This window comes from Myotis lucifugus, unplaced genomic scaffold (genome assembly GCF_000147115.1).
Source record: "Myotis lucifugus unplaced genomic scaffold, Myoluc2.0 scaffold_206, whole genome shotgun sequence".
NCBI lineage: Eukaryota > Metazoa > Chordata > Mammalia > Chiroptera > Vespertilionidae > Myotis > Myotis lucifugus.
Genome location: NW_005871254.1, coordinates 1,623,511 through 1,638,223, shown reverse-complemented (window position 1 = coordinate 1,638,223; position 14,713 = coordinate 1,623,511). Strand labels below are relative to the sequence as shown.

Here is a 14,713-nt window from a genome sequence, read left to right as displayed (position 1 = left end):
CACTATGGGACCTGAATAAGGGTTGTGTCCCATTTTACTGTCTTTCAAGTTTAAATTTAGCCATGGCTGGCATGCTCAGTGGTTAGAACATTGGCCCATGCACCGAAGAGTCTCAGGTTTGATTCCCAGTCAAAGGTACGTACCTGGGTTGCAGATTCATTCCCTGGCCCCAGTTGGGGCACATGCAGAAGGCAAAAAATTGATGTGTCTCTCTCACATCCATGTTCTCCCTCCCTCCCCCACCCCCGACTCCCCTGCTTCCCTTCCACTCTAAAATATCAATGGAAAAAATATCCTCGGGTAAAGATTAACAGCAACAACAAAATGCACATTTAACATGTTTCTCTTTTCTGCTCCCCTTGCCCACAGGGGATTCCACTTTGGCTCCTTAAAGTTTGCTGCTTAGGTCAGCTCAAAGAAGAAAGCAGGGCCCCCCCCCCCCCAACAAGGGGTTAAAAGGACCCTAGCCCACACTCAAAGGCAGAGCCTCCCACTCAAAACTTTCTTTCAAGGGTACTTTTGCTTTGCTTGCTGAATAAACCTTCTCTTGTGAGTTTGAATCTTGGCTCTGAATTCTTTTCAAAGCCAGAACTCAAGCACTGAGGTCTGCTTTCACTGTTTACATCTTGGTGCAGTGACTCGAATTGTCCTACTCACTTGCTGTGGTAAGTCATCCTCTCCGACTCACTCCTACCTCTATGCTCTTGGTCTCCTTTCTCAGGACCCGCAGCCAGGTAAACAGTAAATACTAGCAGTTTGTTAGTTACCTTCTGGGAGTCCGAACTAAACCTTTTGCTGGAAAAATGAGAGCCTGAACTTGTTCGGCTCCAAAGATAAGGGGCACTTCCTCCCTCCAGCTCCAATCTCGGGTATGCTGAGGTGACTAAGAAAGCATGTGGCAGTCTCAGCAGGCATCCCCGTGATGTGCAAGAGCCCCATAGGGAATTCCAACTCAACTGTAACTAAATAACTGATTCGTCTGCGGATGCGCACACAGAGGCTGGTTACCTAGCGCTCCCAGTCCTTGAGGCTAAATTAGACAGCCGAGGAGAGAAGCAGAGACAGAGTGTTTGAGATGACTCAGGGGGAACAGCCCCTTGGAGCTCCACACACAACAGCACACTTCCACCCCCACACAATATCCCTGGAAATGTTGCTCAGACTCTACAGCTCTTACCAGTAAATTAAAACTGAAATTAATAGGAGAGCTTACATCAATGATGAGAGAGAACCATTGATGGGCTGCCTCCTGCATGCCCCACACTGGGAATCGAGCTCACAGCCCAAGCATGTGCCCTGACCAGGAATCAAACCGTGACCTCCTGGTTCATAGGGTCCATGCTCAGCCACTGAGCCACACCTCCCGAGCAAGGTCCCGGTCTTTTAAAACAGCTTTCTGCATACTCTTTAAGGTCCCTGAAACAGGGGAATAGGACCACCCTCAATTCCTTCTACACTCTTCTAACGACCTTTTCTTTATTTCCAACTTCTGTAAGAGCCTCAGGAATAACTTAACAGGGACTCTCACTTCCCTTCGAGAGGTGGCTGCTCTCTCTCTCCAAGGCCTCCACAAGGACCAGAGATCTTGGGAACATGAGAGACAAGGCAACAGGTCACTAGCCCAACTATTGAAGACCAGAGTTACAGGAGTTTTCCACCCAAGGTGATGACCGGTACTAGGCACCCCTTGGATGGACAGACGTGATGGGGGAGGGGGAAGAGGACCTCCGGTAAGACTAGCTAAGGTTGGAGGCCAAGAAGCAGGGATGCCTGGCTTCGAACAGGAGCACTCTACACCTGGGTGGCACCCAGACAGCAGGGTATCCTGCCCTATTGTGGCTCTCAGACCACAGGACAGCTCAATATAGCCCAGATATTAGCAGGGATGCCTCTAACTGTTGGTTCAGAGTGTACCTGTCTCTCTGTAGATGGGGAACAAGTCCACAGTGCCTCGAGATACCCCTCTGGAATATATACCAACTGGGAGAAATTTGACCCTGAATCCTTAAAAAAAAAAAAAAAAAAGGCTAATATTCTTTTACAACACGCCCTGGTCCCAATACAAGTTGGGCGACAGAGATGTTTGGCCAGTCAATGGGACCATTACTTTTAATAGTATTTTACAGCTAGACCTGTTTGCAATTCCCAAGGGAAATAGACAAAAGTCCCATACATCCAAGCCTTTATGGCTCAGGGATGACCCCAGGCTATGCATTACCTGTAAACTAGATCCCTCCAGAACTGCTATACTGTACTCACAGCCCCTGCCTCCCTTGCCTCCCCAGGTAACACCTCTCCTTCTCCTTGCTCTCCTGTGACCCCAAAGGATGAAGAAAGAACTACCTGTCAGGCTCCAGTCCCTCTTCCCCCATATCTGGGGCCTTCTCAAGCTACTTTAACTGGCCCTTTACAAGAGGTAGCAGGACTGACTGGGATCCCTATGAGAGTACATGCCCCTTTCTCTATGAAAGACTTACACACCAAATCCAACAGGACTTAGGAAAATTCTCAGAAGACCCAAAGCTTTGATCTGACCTGGAGAGACATTACTATAATCCTTGCTCAATCCCTAAATAAGGAAGAAAAGGTAAGATCATAAAGGATGCCATCCAGCTTGGGAATGGCATGCATATGATAAATACCCTCTAGGAGTGATGGCTGTATGGGTCACTGATCCTTTATAGGACTATTAACAGCTCCAGAGGACCTGGAACTGGAACCATTTCCTAAAAAGCCTTCTACAGGGAATGAAACAAAGCTGATCTAAGCCTATTAATTAGCAACTATAAGCCAGGAACCTCAGCAGACTACCACAGCCTTCTTAGAGAGATTGAGGGAGGCCATCATGAAATATACTAACGACCTTGATTTGGAAGCAGGCCAACGGTCTTATGAGACTGTTTTCTAACCTAGGTTGCCCCCGATATTCTGAGAAAACTTCAAAAGCTCTCTTAGGACCACATACCCCTACCCCAGGCCTACTTAGGGCAGCCTCATCCGTCTTCCATAACCGGGATCTAGAGGAGGAGGAGAGGCTCCAATCAAGGGAGAGGCCTAAAGACCAGAGATAGGCTCAGTTATTAGCCATGCTCCGCCGTCGCTACTCAGGTTGAGCAGATCCAGGGTGCCCTGGAAGAACACCTCCTCCCAGAAACGACTATATCTATATAAGATCTGGATATTGGCAGAACAACCGCCCCCAGCAAGGAAGACCCAGGGTCAGGGTGAGCCACCTGGCCGCTGTTCACTCTGCCATGAGCATGGGCACTGGAGGTGGAACTGCCCCAGGAACTGCAGGGATCCTGGGTCCAACTTGTCTCTCCCCATATGGCCTTAGACTAAAGGGGCCTTGGATACCATCTGGCTCCCAAATCCAACATCAACATCATGGGGATGGAGCCCAGGGAAACCTTGGAAGTCGAAGGTGAGACAGTTAAGTTTTCACTTGATATGGAAGCTGCATTCTTGGTCTTGACAACCTTCTGTGGGTCACTCTGCTCTGCCTCTCACCTGGTGGCAGGTGTGGATGGTAAGCTGACCCACCGATGGCTCAAGCTAAATCTGCTGCCACTGGAAGGGTCGCTTATTTTCCTACCAATTTATAGTTATCCCTGGTGCCCCAGCCCCTTCCAGGTTGAGATCTCTTAGAAAACTAGGAGCCCAATTAATTTTCCAAGGGAGATAGGCATCTTCATTACATTTTATAGCCATCGGTCCCCCTCAAGACCCTCAAAATTCTAAGAAAGAGAATGAGCTAGTTAGTTAATTTCCTGGACAAACCCTGAAGCTTGGGCAGCTAAAACACCTGGACGAGCTAAAACTGCCAGCCCAATTTAATAACCTGAAGGGAAGCCAACCTCCTCCACTAGCCCCTCTGGTCCAACATCAATAAACTTACCCAGGAGAAGAATGGCTACGAGACATCACCCAAATGCCAAGATAGAAGGGACTAAAACACCTTTTAGCTTTTATTGACACCTTCACGGGATGGATTAAAGCATATCCCACTAGGACAGAAAGGGCCTCAGAAGTAACTGAGGCATTACGTAAGGAACTAATCCCCAGACTTGGCCTACCCCGGTATCCACAGAGCAACAATGGGCCATCTTTGTATTCCAGGGCACCAACAACTAGCTACTTCCCTAGAAATTTAATATCACCTCCACTCCTCTGGAGGCCCCAAGCATCAGGAAAAACAGAAAGGACTAATCTTACTTTAGAGTCCATCATTAGAAAACTAAGCCAGGAAACGGCTCTCCCATGGGTTGAAAACAGTGTTGCTGCAAGTTTCTCAACCATAAAGTAACCGGGGGCGCAGAGGATGGGCTGAGACCCGCCCCTGTGCCCATTGCAGCCTTGCGGCACACAGTTCCTTTCAAAGTGCACAAATTCGTGCATGGGCCCTTAGTCTAATATATTAAGCTGGATCTAGAATTCTTATTTATTCATAAACCTGCTGCCTAAGATAAAGCAAGCAGTACAACCTGTTTATAATAATCTCCCCAGACTGACCTTAATCGCTGTTTATAATAATCTTCATCTCCATCGTCTCGGCATCTCACTACTTTCCGACCTCCTCCTCCTTTGGCAGCTTCAGCTTCTTCCCCAAAACTCTCATCATCAATCTCCTGCACTGTGATTTTCTTCTGCCATTTCCGTCGCTTGAGCACAGGCCCCAGTTCAGAGTCAGTGCCTTCTGCAGACAGGTCCACCTCTGCTGCCGCCTCCCGCTCCTCCTCCTCGGTGGGTAAGTACTCGGACTCCTCACCCTCAGAATCTCCCTCTGCCTTTGGCCTCACATCAGACTCCAAGTGTTTCTTTCCCTTCGGCAATCCCACTTTCCCCTGGAACTGAAGAGCCCTCTTCTGGAGTTTCTTGATGTGCTTTTTCAAGCGCTTGTCTGTTTTCGAAAGAACTTTGCTTCTCTTGTTTGGTTTGTTTTCACTGAGTGTTGGGCTCAGCTCAGAAGTGACCAAGGCTGGAGTTTTCCTAGACGCCCTTTTATTACAAGCTTGCTTCTTCCTTTCAAAAGACAGTTTTGCTTGATCTGCCAAATACTTTTCAAAGCCTGATGCTTCATTAAGCATTAGTTTCCTAGGCTTTTTCTCCTGTTTCTGAGGGATCTGGGTACCAAAAGGTGTCATCTGGCCAGTGCGGATGAGCTCTTCCCAAGCAGTCTCCTGAGCAGGCATGAGCATGCTGCCGAGACAGGACGGCCCCGCTTCTGAAAGAGGAACAACAATGCATTGGGCACTAGCATAAAACTCACCAGGAGTACAAGGGATATACTCAGCTATTCAATAAACAGTAGGCTCCTACAATTAATTCATATTAAAAATACAGTGGGGCCTTGACTTACAAGTGTCCTGACTAACGAGTTTTTCGAGATACTAGCCGTCTCTCGGCCGATTTTTTGCTTTGAGTTGCGAGCTAAAATTCGGGTTACGAGCCAGCTTCAGATACCCCACCGCTAGTTGGCACAGCAAACGTCACAGTCAACGCCACAACATCAGCCCAGCATCACGTGTCTCACTCGTTCACTGTTGATTTGACATACGAGTAATTTGAGTTACGAGCTCTGTCACGGAACGAATTAAACTTGTAAGTCAAGGCCCCACTGTATATCATTAATCATTAATACCTAGCTAATGTGACTCAGTGGTTGAGTGTTGACCCATGAACCAGGCCATGGGTTCGATTCCCGGTCAGGGCACATGCCTGGGTTGCAGGCTCGATCCCCAGTAGGGGCTGTACAGGAGGCAGCCAATCAATGTTTCTAACTCTCTCTCCCTCTTTCTCTAAAATCAGTAAGAACATATTTAAAAAAAAAAAAAATATATATATATATATATATATATATATATATATACACACACACACACACACACATACACACACACACACACACTAATAAAAGGGTAATATGCAAATTGGTCACAACACCCTCAGTCACAACCGGATATGCTAATTAGTCACAACTGGTATGCAAATTGATCATCACTCCAACACACAAGATGGCCACCCCCATGTGGCCACAAGATGGCCTGCAGGGGAGGGCAGTTGTGGGCGATCAGGCCAGCAGGGGAGGGCAGTTAGGGGCGACCAGACCTACAGGGGAGGGCAGTTAGGGGCAACCGGGCCTGCAGGAGAGGGCTGTTGGGGACAACCGGGCTGGCAAGGGAGGGCAGTTGGGGGCGACCGGGCCAGCAGGGGAGGGCAATTGGGGGCAACCGGGCTGGCAGGGGAGAGCAGTTGGGGGTGATCGGGCTGGCAGGGGAACAGTTAGGCGTCGATCAGCTGGCAGGGGAGTGGTTTGGGGGTAAATCAGGCTGGCAGGCAGGCAAGCAGTTGGGAGCCAGCAGTCCTGGATTGTGAGAGGGATGTCTGACTGCCCGTTTAGGCCCGATCCAGGAATCGGGCTAAACGGGCAGTCAGACATTTCTCGAGGGGTCCCAGATTGGAGAGGGTGCAGGCTGGGCTGAGGGACACTCCCCTCCCCCAGTGCACGAATTTCATGCACTGGCCTCTAGTATATGCATATATTTATACACACACACACATATACTAGTATATATATCATTAGTATACTAAAGCATATGAAGAATAGAGTAAAATTTATCATGCCACTTTTAATATATTCCTGTTCAAAAAGGTGATTTCTCAATAACTTTTTCTAAAATATGGCATTATAAATACACTCTCATGCATCCAAAGACAGACCTAGTCATATGTAACATAAAGATAGGCAGGTAAATTTAGCTATGCTTCCTTACCAATTAAAGAGTAACTGGGAGGAAGCAATCTCCCCAGTTTCCATGTCACTGCTAATACCAGCATTCAGGCTGACTTAAATTCAAGAGACGGTAAAACTGAAAACAGACATCTAAATAATCAGCATGCACTGAAATAGGTAAACATACATGTCAGATCTGCACTATCCAATAGTCACCATGTGGCGATTTAAATTTGAGTTGAAAATTCAGTTCCTCAGTTGCACCTGCTCAATGTGCTTAATAGCACATGTGGCTGGACAACACAGACAGACATGTCCATCACTGGATAGCACTATGCTAGGTATGTGAAGTTAACTGGCCGAGGGATGGACTAAAATTGGCAGCTATGCCATAATAACATAAAGTAACCTAGAAATCATCCTTCTTTCATTTGTTGAAATTAATAATCTCTAACAAGATTACTTCAGCCATGTAGTAGTATTACTTTATGGTATAAGTTTTATTCCCCTGATGACTAATGAACTATGGTACCTTTTCATAGATTTATTGATATTTTGGATTGCCTCTTTTTAAGAAAATATTCAAATCCTTTGCCCAAAATATCCAAAGAAGTAAGACTCAACAGGAAGAAATTCATATTCTAAACTCTATGTTTCTTGTAGGCCAATAATACCACGGCCAGTTTCTCAGTAAACCTGAACTAAAAACAAAAATCACTGAAGTGCACAGATCCTAATGTAGAGCTCAGTGAAATTTCAAAAAAACATACCCATACACCAGTATCCAGATCGAGAAACAGAAATTACTAGCATCTCAGATGTGCCCTTCTTGGTACCTCCAAGCCTCTAACCACCACCCACCCCCTAAGATGACTATCAACAGTAAAGACAAGTTATACCTGACTTTGAACTTTATGTAAATGGAAATGTTCATACTCTTGTGTCTGGCTTCTTTTTCTCAATATTACACTTGTAGGATTCACACTTGCTGAATATAGTTGCAGTTTGTTGATTCTCATTGCTGTCAGTGTTCAATTATATAACTACACTACAATCTTTCCATTCCACAATTAATGGACATTTGAGTAGTTTCCAGTTTGGGCTACTAGGAATAATGTTGCTATTAATATTCTGGTGCACATCCTTTGGATATATGTTTATAATTCTTTGGGTTTGTTAAGCTTTAGTAAGCACTGCCAAACAGTTTTCCAAAATGGTCCTATCCATTTTAAGTTTCACCAACAGTGTTTGAAAATTCCAATTGGTCCACATTTCTGTCATTCTATTTTAGCTACTGTTAGGCATGTAGTAGTATTACTTTATGGTATAAGTTTTATTTCCCTGATGACTAATGAACTATGATACCTTTCCATAGATTTATTGATATTTTGGATAGTCTCTTTTGAAGAAAATGTTCAAATCCTTTGCCCATTTTTCCTATAGCTTGCCTTATAAAAAAAGATTTCTAGCCCTAACCAGTTTGCTCAGTGCTTAGAGCGTCAGCCCATGCACCAAAGGGTCACAGGTTCGATTCCTGGTCAAGGGCACATACCTCAGTTGCAGACTCAATCCCCAGCCAAGGTTGGGCGCCTGCGGGAAGCAACCAACCAACTTGTCTTTCTTCCACACACACACACCCCTGCCCCCGCCCCTTTCCATTCTTTCTGAAAATCAGTGGAAAAATATCCTCCGGTGAGGATTTAACAATTTAAATAAATAAATAAACAAACAAACAAAAATAAATAAATAAAAGATTTCTAGTTCTCTATACATTCTGGATTCAAGTCTTCTGATTGATATATGTACTGGCAATAACTTCTCCTACTCTGCCAATTTTCATTCTCTTAATACCATCTTTTAACATACAGAAGTTCTTAGTTGTAATATCGTTCATTTATCAGAACTTCCCATTTTTTGGTCTCATTACGTCTTTGCCCCAAAGTCATAAAAAATATTTTCCTATATTATACTGTAAAAGCTGTTCCACCAATCACATTTAGATATACAACTCATTTGGAATTTGTTTTTGTATATGTGGATTAACTCAGCACACATACTGAAAACGTGATTCTTCTCCACAGTATTACATTACCACATCTGTCATAAATCAAGTGACCATATGTGGGTGGGTCTGTTTGCTGGACCCTCTATTCTGTCCCATTGGTCTACTTGTCTATACTTGTGCCACTACTGCAGTGACTTAATTACTATAGCTAGATAGCTGGTCTTGATATTTTGTTCTTCTTCAATGTTGCCTTAACTATTCTTGACCCAATGAATTTTTACATGAATTTTAGAGTCAGTTTGTTAATGCCTTACCCTACACTTTCTACCCCACAATCTCTTCCTCCAAGACCCCTGAAAACATATATTGGGGTTGCATTGAAGCTATAAATGGATAGAACTGACATCATTACAATACCACATCTTCCAATCCATTATCACAGTGTGCCTCCCCATTTATTTAAGTCTTCCTTTTGAACAACATTTTCTATTTTTAAACATTTTTCTACTTATTTTAAAATATATTTTTATTGATTTCAGAGAGGAAGGGAGAGGGAGAGGGAGATAGAAACATCAATGATGAGAGAAAATCTCTGATCAGTTGCTTCCTGCATACCCCCTACTGGGAACTGAGTCCACAACCTGGGTATGTGCTCTGACCTGGCATCGAACCCTGACCTTCTGGTTCATAGGTTGACGTTCAACCACTGAGCCATGCCAGTTGGGGAACATTTTCTATTTTTTAATGTAGAAAGCATTGCAGGAAACTATATTTTTTGTTAAGATTATTTTTAGGTATTTGATTTTTATAATTGGCATCTTTATCAAATTTTACTTTTTGTTTTTGCTGGTACATAGAAATATGACTTATCTATATGAGTCCGGTTGCTATGATGCGCACTGACCACCAGGGGGCAGATGCTCAACACAGGAGCTGCCCCCTAGCGGTCAGTGTGCTCCCACAGCGGGAGCACCACTCAGCTAACCAATAGGCGCCAGATGCAGGGCTCACCTCTCCCGATCAGGACTGACTGGATGTGAGCCTGCAGCAGATGCAACAAGGCTGGGATGAGCCGCAGCAGCAGGCAGAAGCGGCAGGTGGCGTTGGACTGCTGGTTTTGGCCCAATCCCGGCAGGCCATGCTGAAGGACCCCCTGGTGCATGAATCCATGTACCGGCCTCTAGTTTTTATATATCAGCCCTATATTCAATGATATTGCTAAATTCACATATTAATTCCAATAGATTGTCCATTGATTCTTTTGGATTTTCTACATAAACAATCATGTATTCTATGAATAGTCATAGTTTTATTTCTTCATTTCAATCTTATGCTTTTTATTTCTCTTTTTCCAATACTACATTGTCCAGTACAATGTTTAACAGAAAAAGAGGCAGTGAGTACTTCATCTCCTCCAAATGAGGAGCAAAGCCTACTTCTAGGAATGGATTCTTTATCAGATAATTCCCACAACAACCTCTGAAATGGATCACTATGTGGAGAACAGGGGAAAGAAACCTCAGGTAAGCACGTGAGCAGAGAAATGAAGGTCTACCATACGTATGCCTAGCTCGTAAGTTCAAAACAGGATTGCAAAGGTTCAGGAATGAGGTCAAGGTCTGTGCCCAGGCAATGCAGAGCTGGGTGGCACAAAGAGTCCTACACACTCTGTTTTACTGCCGCTCCAAATTGGGCACTAGTGACCAAGAAAGGGCAGAGGAGCAAGGTCGATAAGAGAGACCAGGAGTCTGAAGTGCTGGCTGGTGCCCCAATGGAGAGATATAATAGGAACCAAGAGCTCAGAAAAAAGGCAAGGCCATAGGTCTACAAATGTGTAAGATTCTAGAACCTAGGTGCCCGCAAAAGCCAAGGGGAGTTGGATGAGATTATTTGGGAAGAGGCTCGGCAAAAAATCCTGAGAACAATTAACATTTAAGATAAGGCCAGAATAGTTGGCCAAAAATAACTAAATAGGAATGGTCTGAGGGCCGAAAGGAAAGCCAGTTGAAAGACAGGAATCCTGGGGGACACAGGAGTATCCGTTGCTAATGTAGGGTGAAAAGAAGTTTTTGGATTTGGGGAAGTAACTATTAATCCACGGCAAAGTTTTATCAAATAGGAGGTGAAAGATACCAGCAAGTTTTAGGCAGCCAGACAAGAACAAAAACTTGTTACCAGTGAGAACTATGGGTGCCTCAGCAGCAGAAAGCTTGGCTTTAAAAGCACACATCTCTAATATTTTTTCTGTTGCCTCAATGAATTCTTCATAATTCTCTTGTCTTACTGAATACATTTCTGGAGCTAGTAGAAAATATTTGCTTGAAGAGCTTAAATGCTAAGAAGCCTTAATCTTTATTTCAAGTAATAAATGAATGGCCAGCTACCAACAAGTTCTAAACATACATACATACACACTGACTACAGAGGTATTTCATTTCAGAGCTTAAGCATTTTCTCAAAAGGTTTTCCAAAAGACGCCCATCTAAGACAGTGATACAAACAAAATCATGGCCATGGTATACCTGGAATGAAGGAACCTGTCCTTAAACAACAAAACTGATGTTTGGAAAGCCTATCAAATATGCCCCAAAAATATATGTGAAATCAATTCTATGAATGCTGATGATGTTGGGCTTACAAAATGTACCTCAATTAAGATGTTAGTTGTCTTTAAAAAATTAACTATACAAAAATGTAAGAGTTCTAATTTATTAAACATAATGTTAAATGTGGACCAGCAGCCAACAATAGACTGAGTTAAAATTTCACTTTCACTCTCTAACTTTGGTTCTGCAGGTGTAGAGAATAAAATTTTCCTAAATCAGTTTTGACACTAAGGCAAAGAAATATATTTTTCAGAAAACCTAGGCCAGGACTCACTATTGGCATCAAGTATCAATTCAAGAACACAGAGACACTGTTCTCAGTCCCTCACCTGCATCCTCCTCCTCCACACTGGCATGATCTAGTTCAGCATTCACCGCCACTCCTCCAAGGAGGGCCTGCAGACGTTTCTGTTTTGCTGTGATCTTCTTTAGTTGTTGTTCCTTAAATGGTAAACAGTGAATACAGAAAACATCAATGCAGTGATTTATTGTTACAAATACAAAAGACAGCATTACAAAATTTTTAAGCTTTAATCAAGAGAAAAATAAAACAGAAATTCCATATATTACTATTACCATAGAGAACCTTATCTGAGCCACTGCTATATTTCCAGCAGGAAGTAGGGCTCCAAGCATTTCCATCAGGCAGGTATCCCTGTCCCCACCCACGCTCCCAGCATAGCTTTCTACGTGCCCAGAACTGATGTCCACATGTACTGACTCTCCGCTGATTTGGGGGTGGCACTGCTCTACTTGGTTCCCCCATTACAACTGGGTCAATCACCACACTCCTCTGTGTTCGGACCTTAACAGCCAATGGGCTATGAGGTCAATAGGTTGTAAGGATAAGAAACATAAACGTGAATGTTCAAAAGTTGAAACAGTCAGTACTCTTTGATAACTTACCATATTTATAATTGTCCTTTATAGAATTCTACCCAATCACAAAATTTTAAAAGGAAAATATATTTTGATATACCCTTTTGCCCCGATCACAAAAGACTCCTCTTAGTCTTGTCACCCTCTATACCACCAAAGCTCAGATATGGGGATATTCCTACAGCCTCCTCAATTAACTAGGCCTGTGCTACTCGGTTCTTCCCAAGGTCAAGAATGTTTAAATACCAAATATGAATGTGGGGCAAGGGAAATCCTGAATATAAAGGCCATATTAGAATGACTTGTAATTTGTTTGCAGTTTTTCTCACCAAAATCTTATTTAAAACAGCCTTTCTCTCTGAATAGTCTATCTCTAAACAACAAAGAGCTGCTAAGGAAAGACAGGGATATATAATTGAGTGGGACTATTATCTAAAATGGTCTAAAAGTTGATCCTCTCCTCTCCTTGAAACTCCAGCCCACCGAAGCCCAAGGTCAGAGAAGGTCTCTGCACATTAAACCACATGCTCCCACAAGAGGCCAGATGCTGCTTTTCTGATTTGGGAAGACCAACAGCGGCTTCTAGCTGTGATTCTGGGGCTACTATTCTGGAGGTGAGAGAAGATGGGGTGGTGAAGACAATGGACTGGTGAGTGGAAAGCAAAAGGAGGAACTGAGTCTACACACATCCCCACTAGCACAGCTTAAGTGAAAGATGCACAGACTCTACTCGTTGCAATGAATCAATTGCAAGCACAAGGGTATCTGTTAGTCATTTTGGATGGCAGAAGTAAAATGATCAAAACTAGTCATTCCTATCTTCTGCAATGTATTTCCATAAAGTGTACATAATTCTAAAAAGTGTTTCAAATCTCACCAAAAAATATGTCATAAGTAACAGATAGTCCCTATCCTTAAGTTCTACGACTCTAAATGCAGACGCAGTGTGGCTGGAGGATGACTGTAATACCTGAGGCCAGCCTGTATCACAGGAAACAGTGCAAACAATCAGTGCAAGCAGGAGCTAAGCAGGAAAAAAAAAGTTCATAAAAAAAAAGGAGACTGAGTAGAGGCCTGCACACCAAGCAGGAGCCTAAGTTGGGTAAAAGAAAATAGTGAGGCAAGGAAGGCTATGGAAGTACACCAGTAAGAAGGCATGCAAAGCCAAAAAACCTTTTTCTCAAACGTGTGTGTGTATGTCTGTATGTATTTTAAAAAATACTCTAACAAAGGATATTAAAGGGAAACAGATGAAAAATTAAACATACATAAAAACTCAAAGTTTTCTATTATAAATATTTGCTTCAAATCTTAGAAGTACTTTTCAGAATCCTTCCTAAACATTAAATGAGTCTAAATGATGACTTTTTCAAGTGTCATTTGAAATCACCTTGTTATATTTTTGCCGTTTTACAGAATCTAGTTTCCTGTTGATGTCTCTGTTGGTGGCAGCTTGAGGGCTAAGTTGTTCAATAATTTTATTGATTTGCCTTAGGGATGTCGTACATGACCTGAAAAATAAGATAAAACGTATATTTTCCACCCTGATAACATTTCTAATAGTATAATATAAAGATTGAAATACTAAAAACATGGCTCTCTTATTTCTTATTAACTAAGATAAAAGAAACTAGACTAAAATGCATAGTCTTCTTGACCATAAGTAGAACTTGAAGGGTTGTTAGAAGTTTAAGATGACTAGTGTTTTCTTTTATCTGGCTTCTTTAAATCAGCTCATTCCACTTTGTAAGCTGATTAATTTATCCTATAAGCATTTTAAGTGACTAGTTTATTCAAGAGACTACTAAAACAATGTGCAATAAGTTGTCCTTTTATATGAGATGAGTACATTTTTTTAAGACTACTTTTTATAGAAGTTTTAGGTTCACAGCAAAATTGAGAGGAAGGTGCAGAGATTTCCCATATACCCCTGCTTCCCCTATTGTCAACCACCCCATAGATGGATTTTAAAAGCCCATTATGAAAGTCTCTCTAAGCTTGGAAAAGTACTAAAAATGCTTAAACATTTTCTTGTATAAGTCAGACATCTGTGGCAATATTTTTCTTTCACATGACCAGAAAACACATTTGCTGTAGTATTACGAAGGGGAAAAAAATCAATTTGTAATACATTGCTCCTAAAATAAAGACCACAGAATTATAGCTCCCAATTTTCAAAACACAAATTCAATCTTGACATTTGTGTAATTTGCTGTTGTATGCTTTCTGGATTTTAGCATAAGAAGATGTTATCAATGCAAGTGACTGGCAAGCTGAGGACCACATGCCACCACCCATCTGGTGCTAACCTGCCTGTGGCTCTGCAGCACTCTGCTCTGCCACCTCTGTAAGCAGTGGACACATTTCTAAGGTCAAATGTAAAAGGTGTGTTCATTACAAAGAGTTGAGGTGCTCACAAATGAAGGTCAGACTACAACTATTCGAGAACATCTGCAACTCAAGAGGCCTAAAGAACATACCAGGAAACTT

The 14,713-nt window shown here is 42.8% G+C and overlaps 1 protein-coding gene across 1 annotated transcript in view; it reads right to left on the bottom strand.

Annotated features, from left to right (window-relative positions):
* Positions 1-14,713, bottom strand: part of ERCC6 (ERCC excision repair 6, chromatin remodeling factor) — a 79,897-nt gene that overhangs the window by 60,011 nt on the left and 5,173 nt on the right. Inside the window, 3 exon segments of the mRNA XM_023761296.1 lie at positions 4,513-5,224; positions 11,674-11,785; positions 13,614-13,734. Of these exon segments, the coding sequence (XP_023617064.1) occupies positions 4,513-5,224; positions 11,674-11,785; positions 13,614-13,734 (945 nt within the window).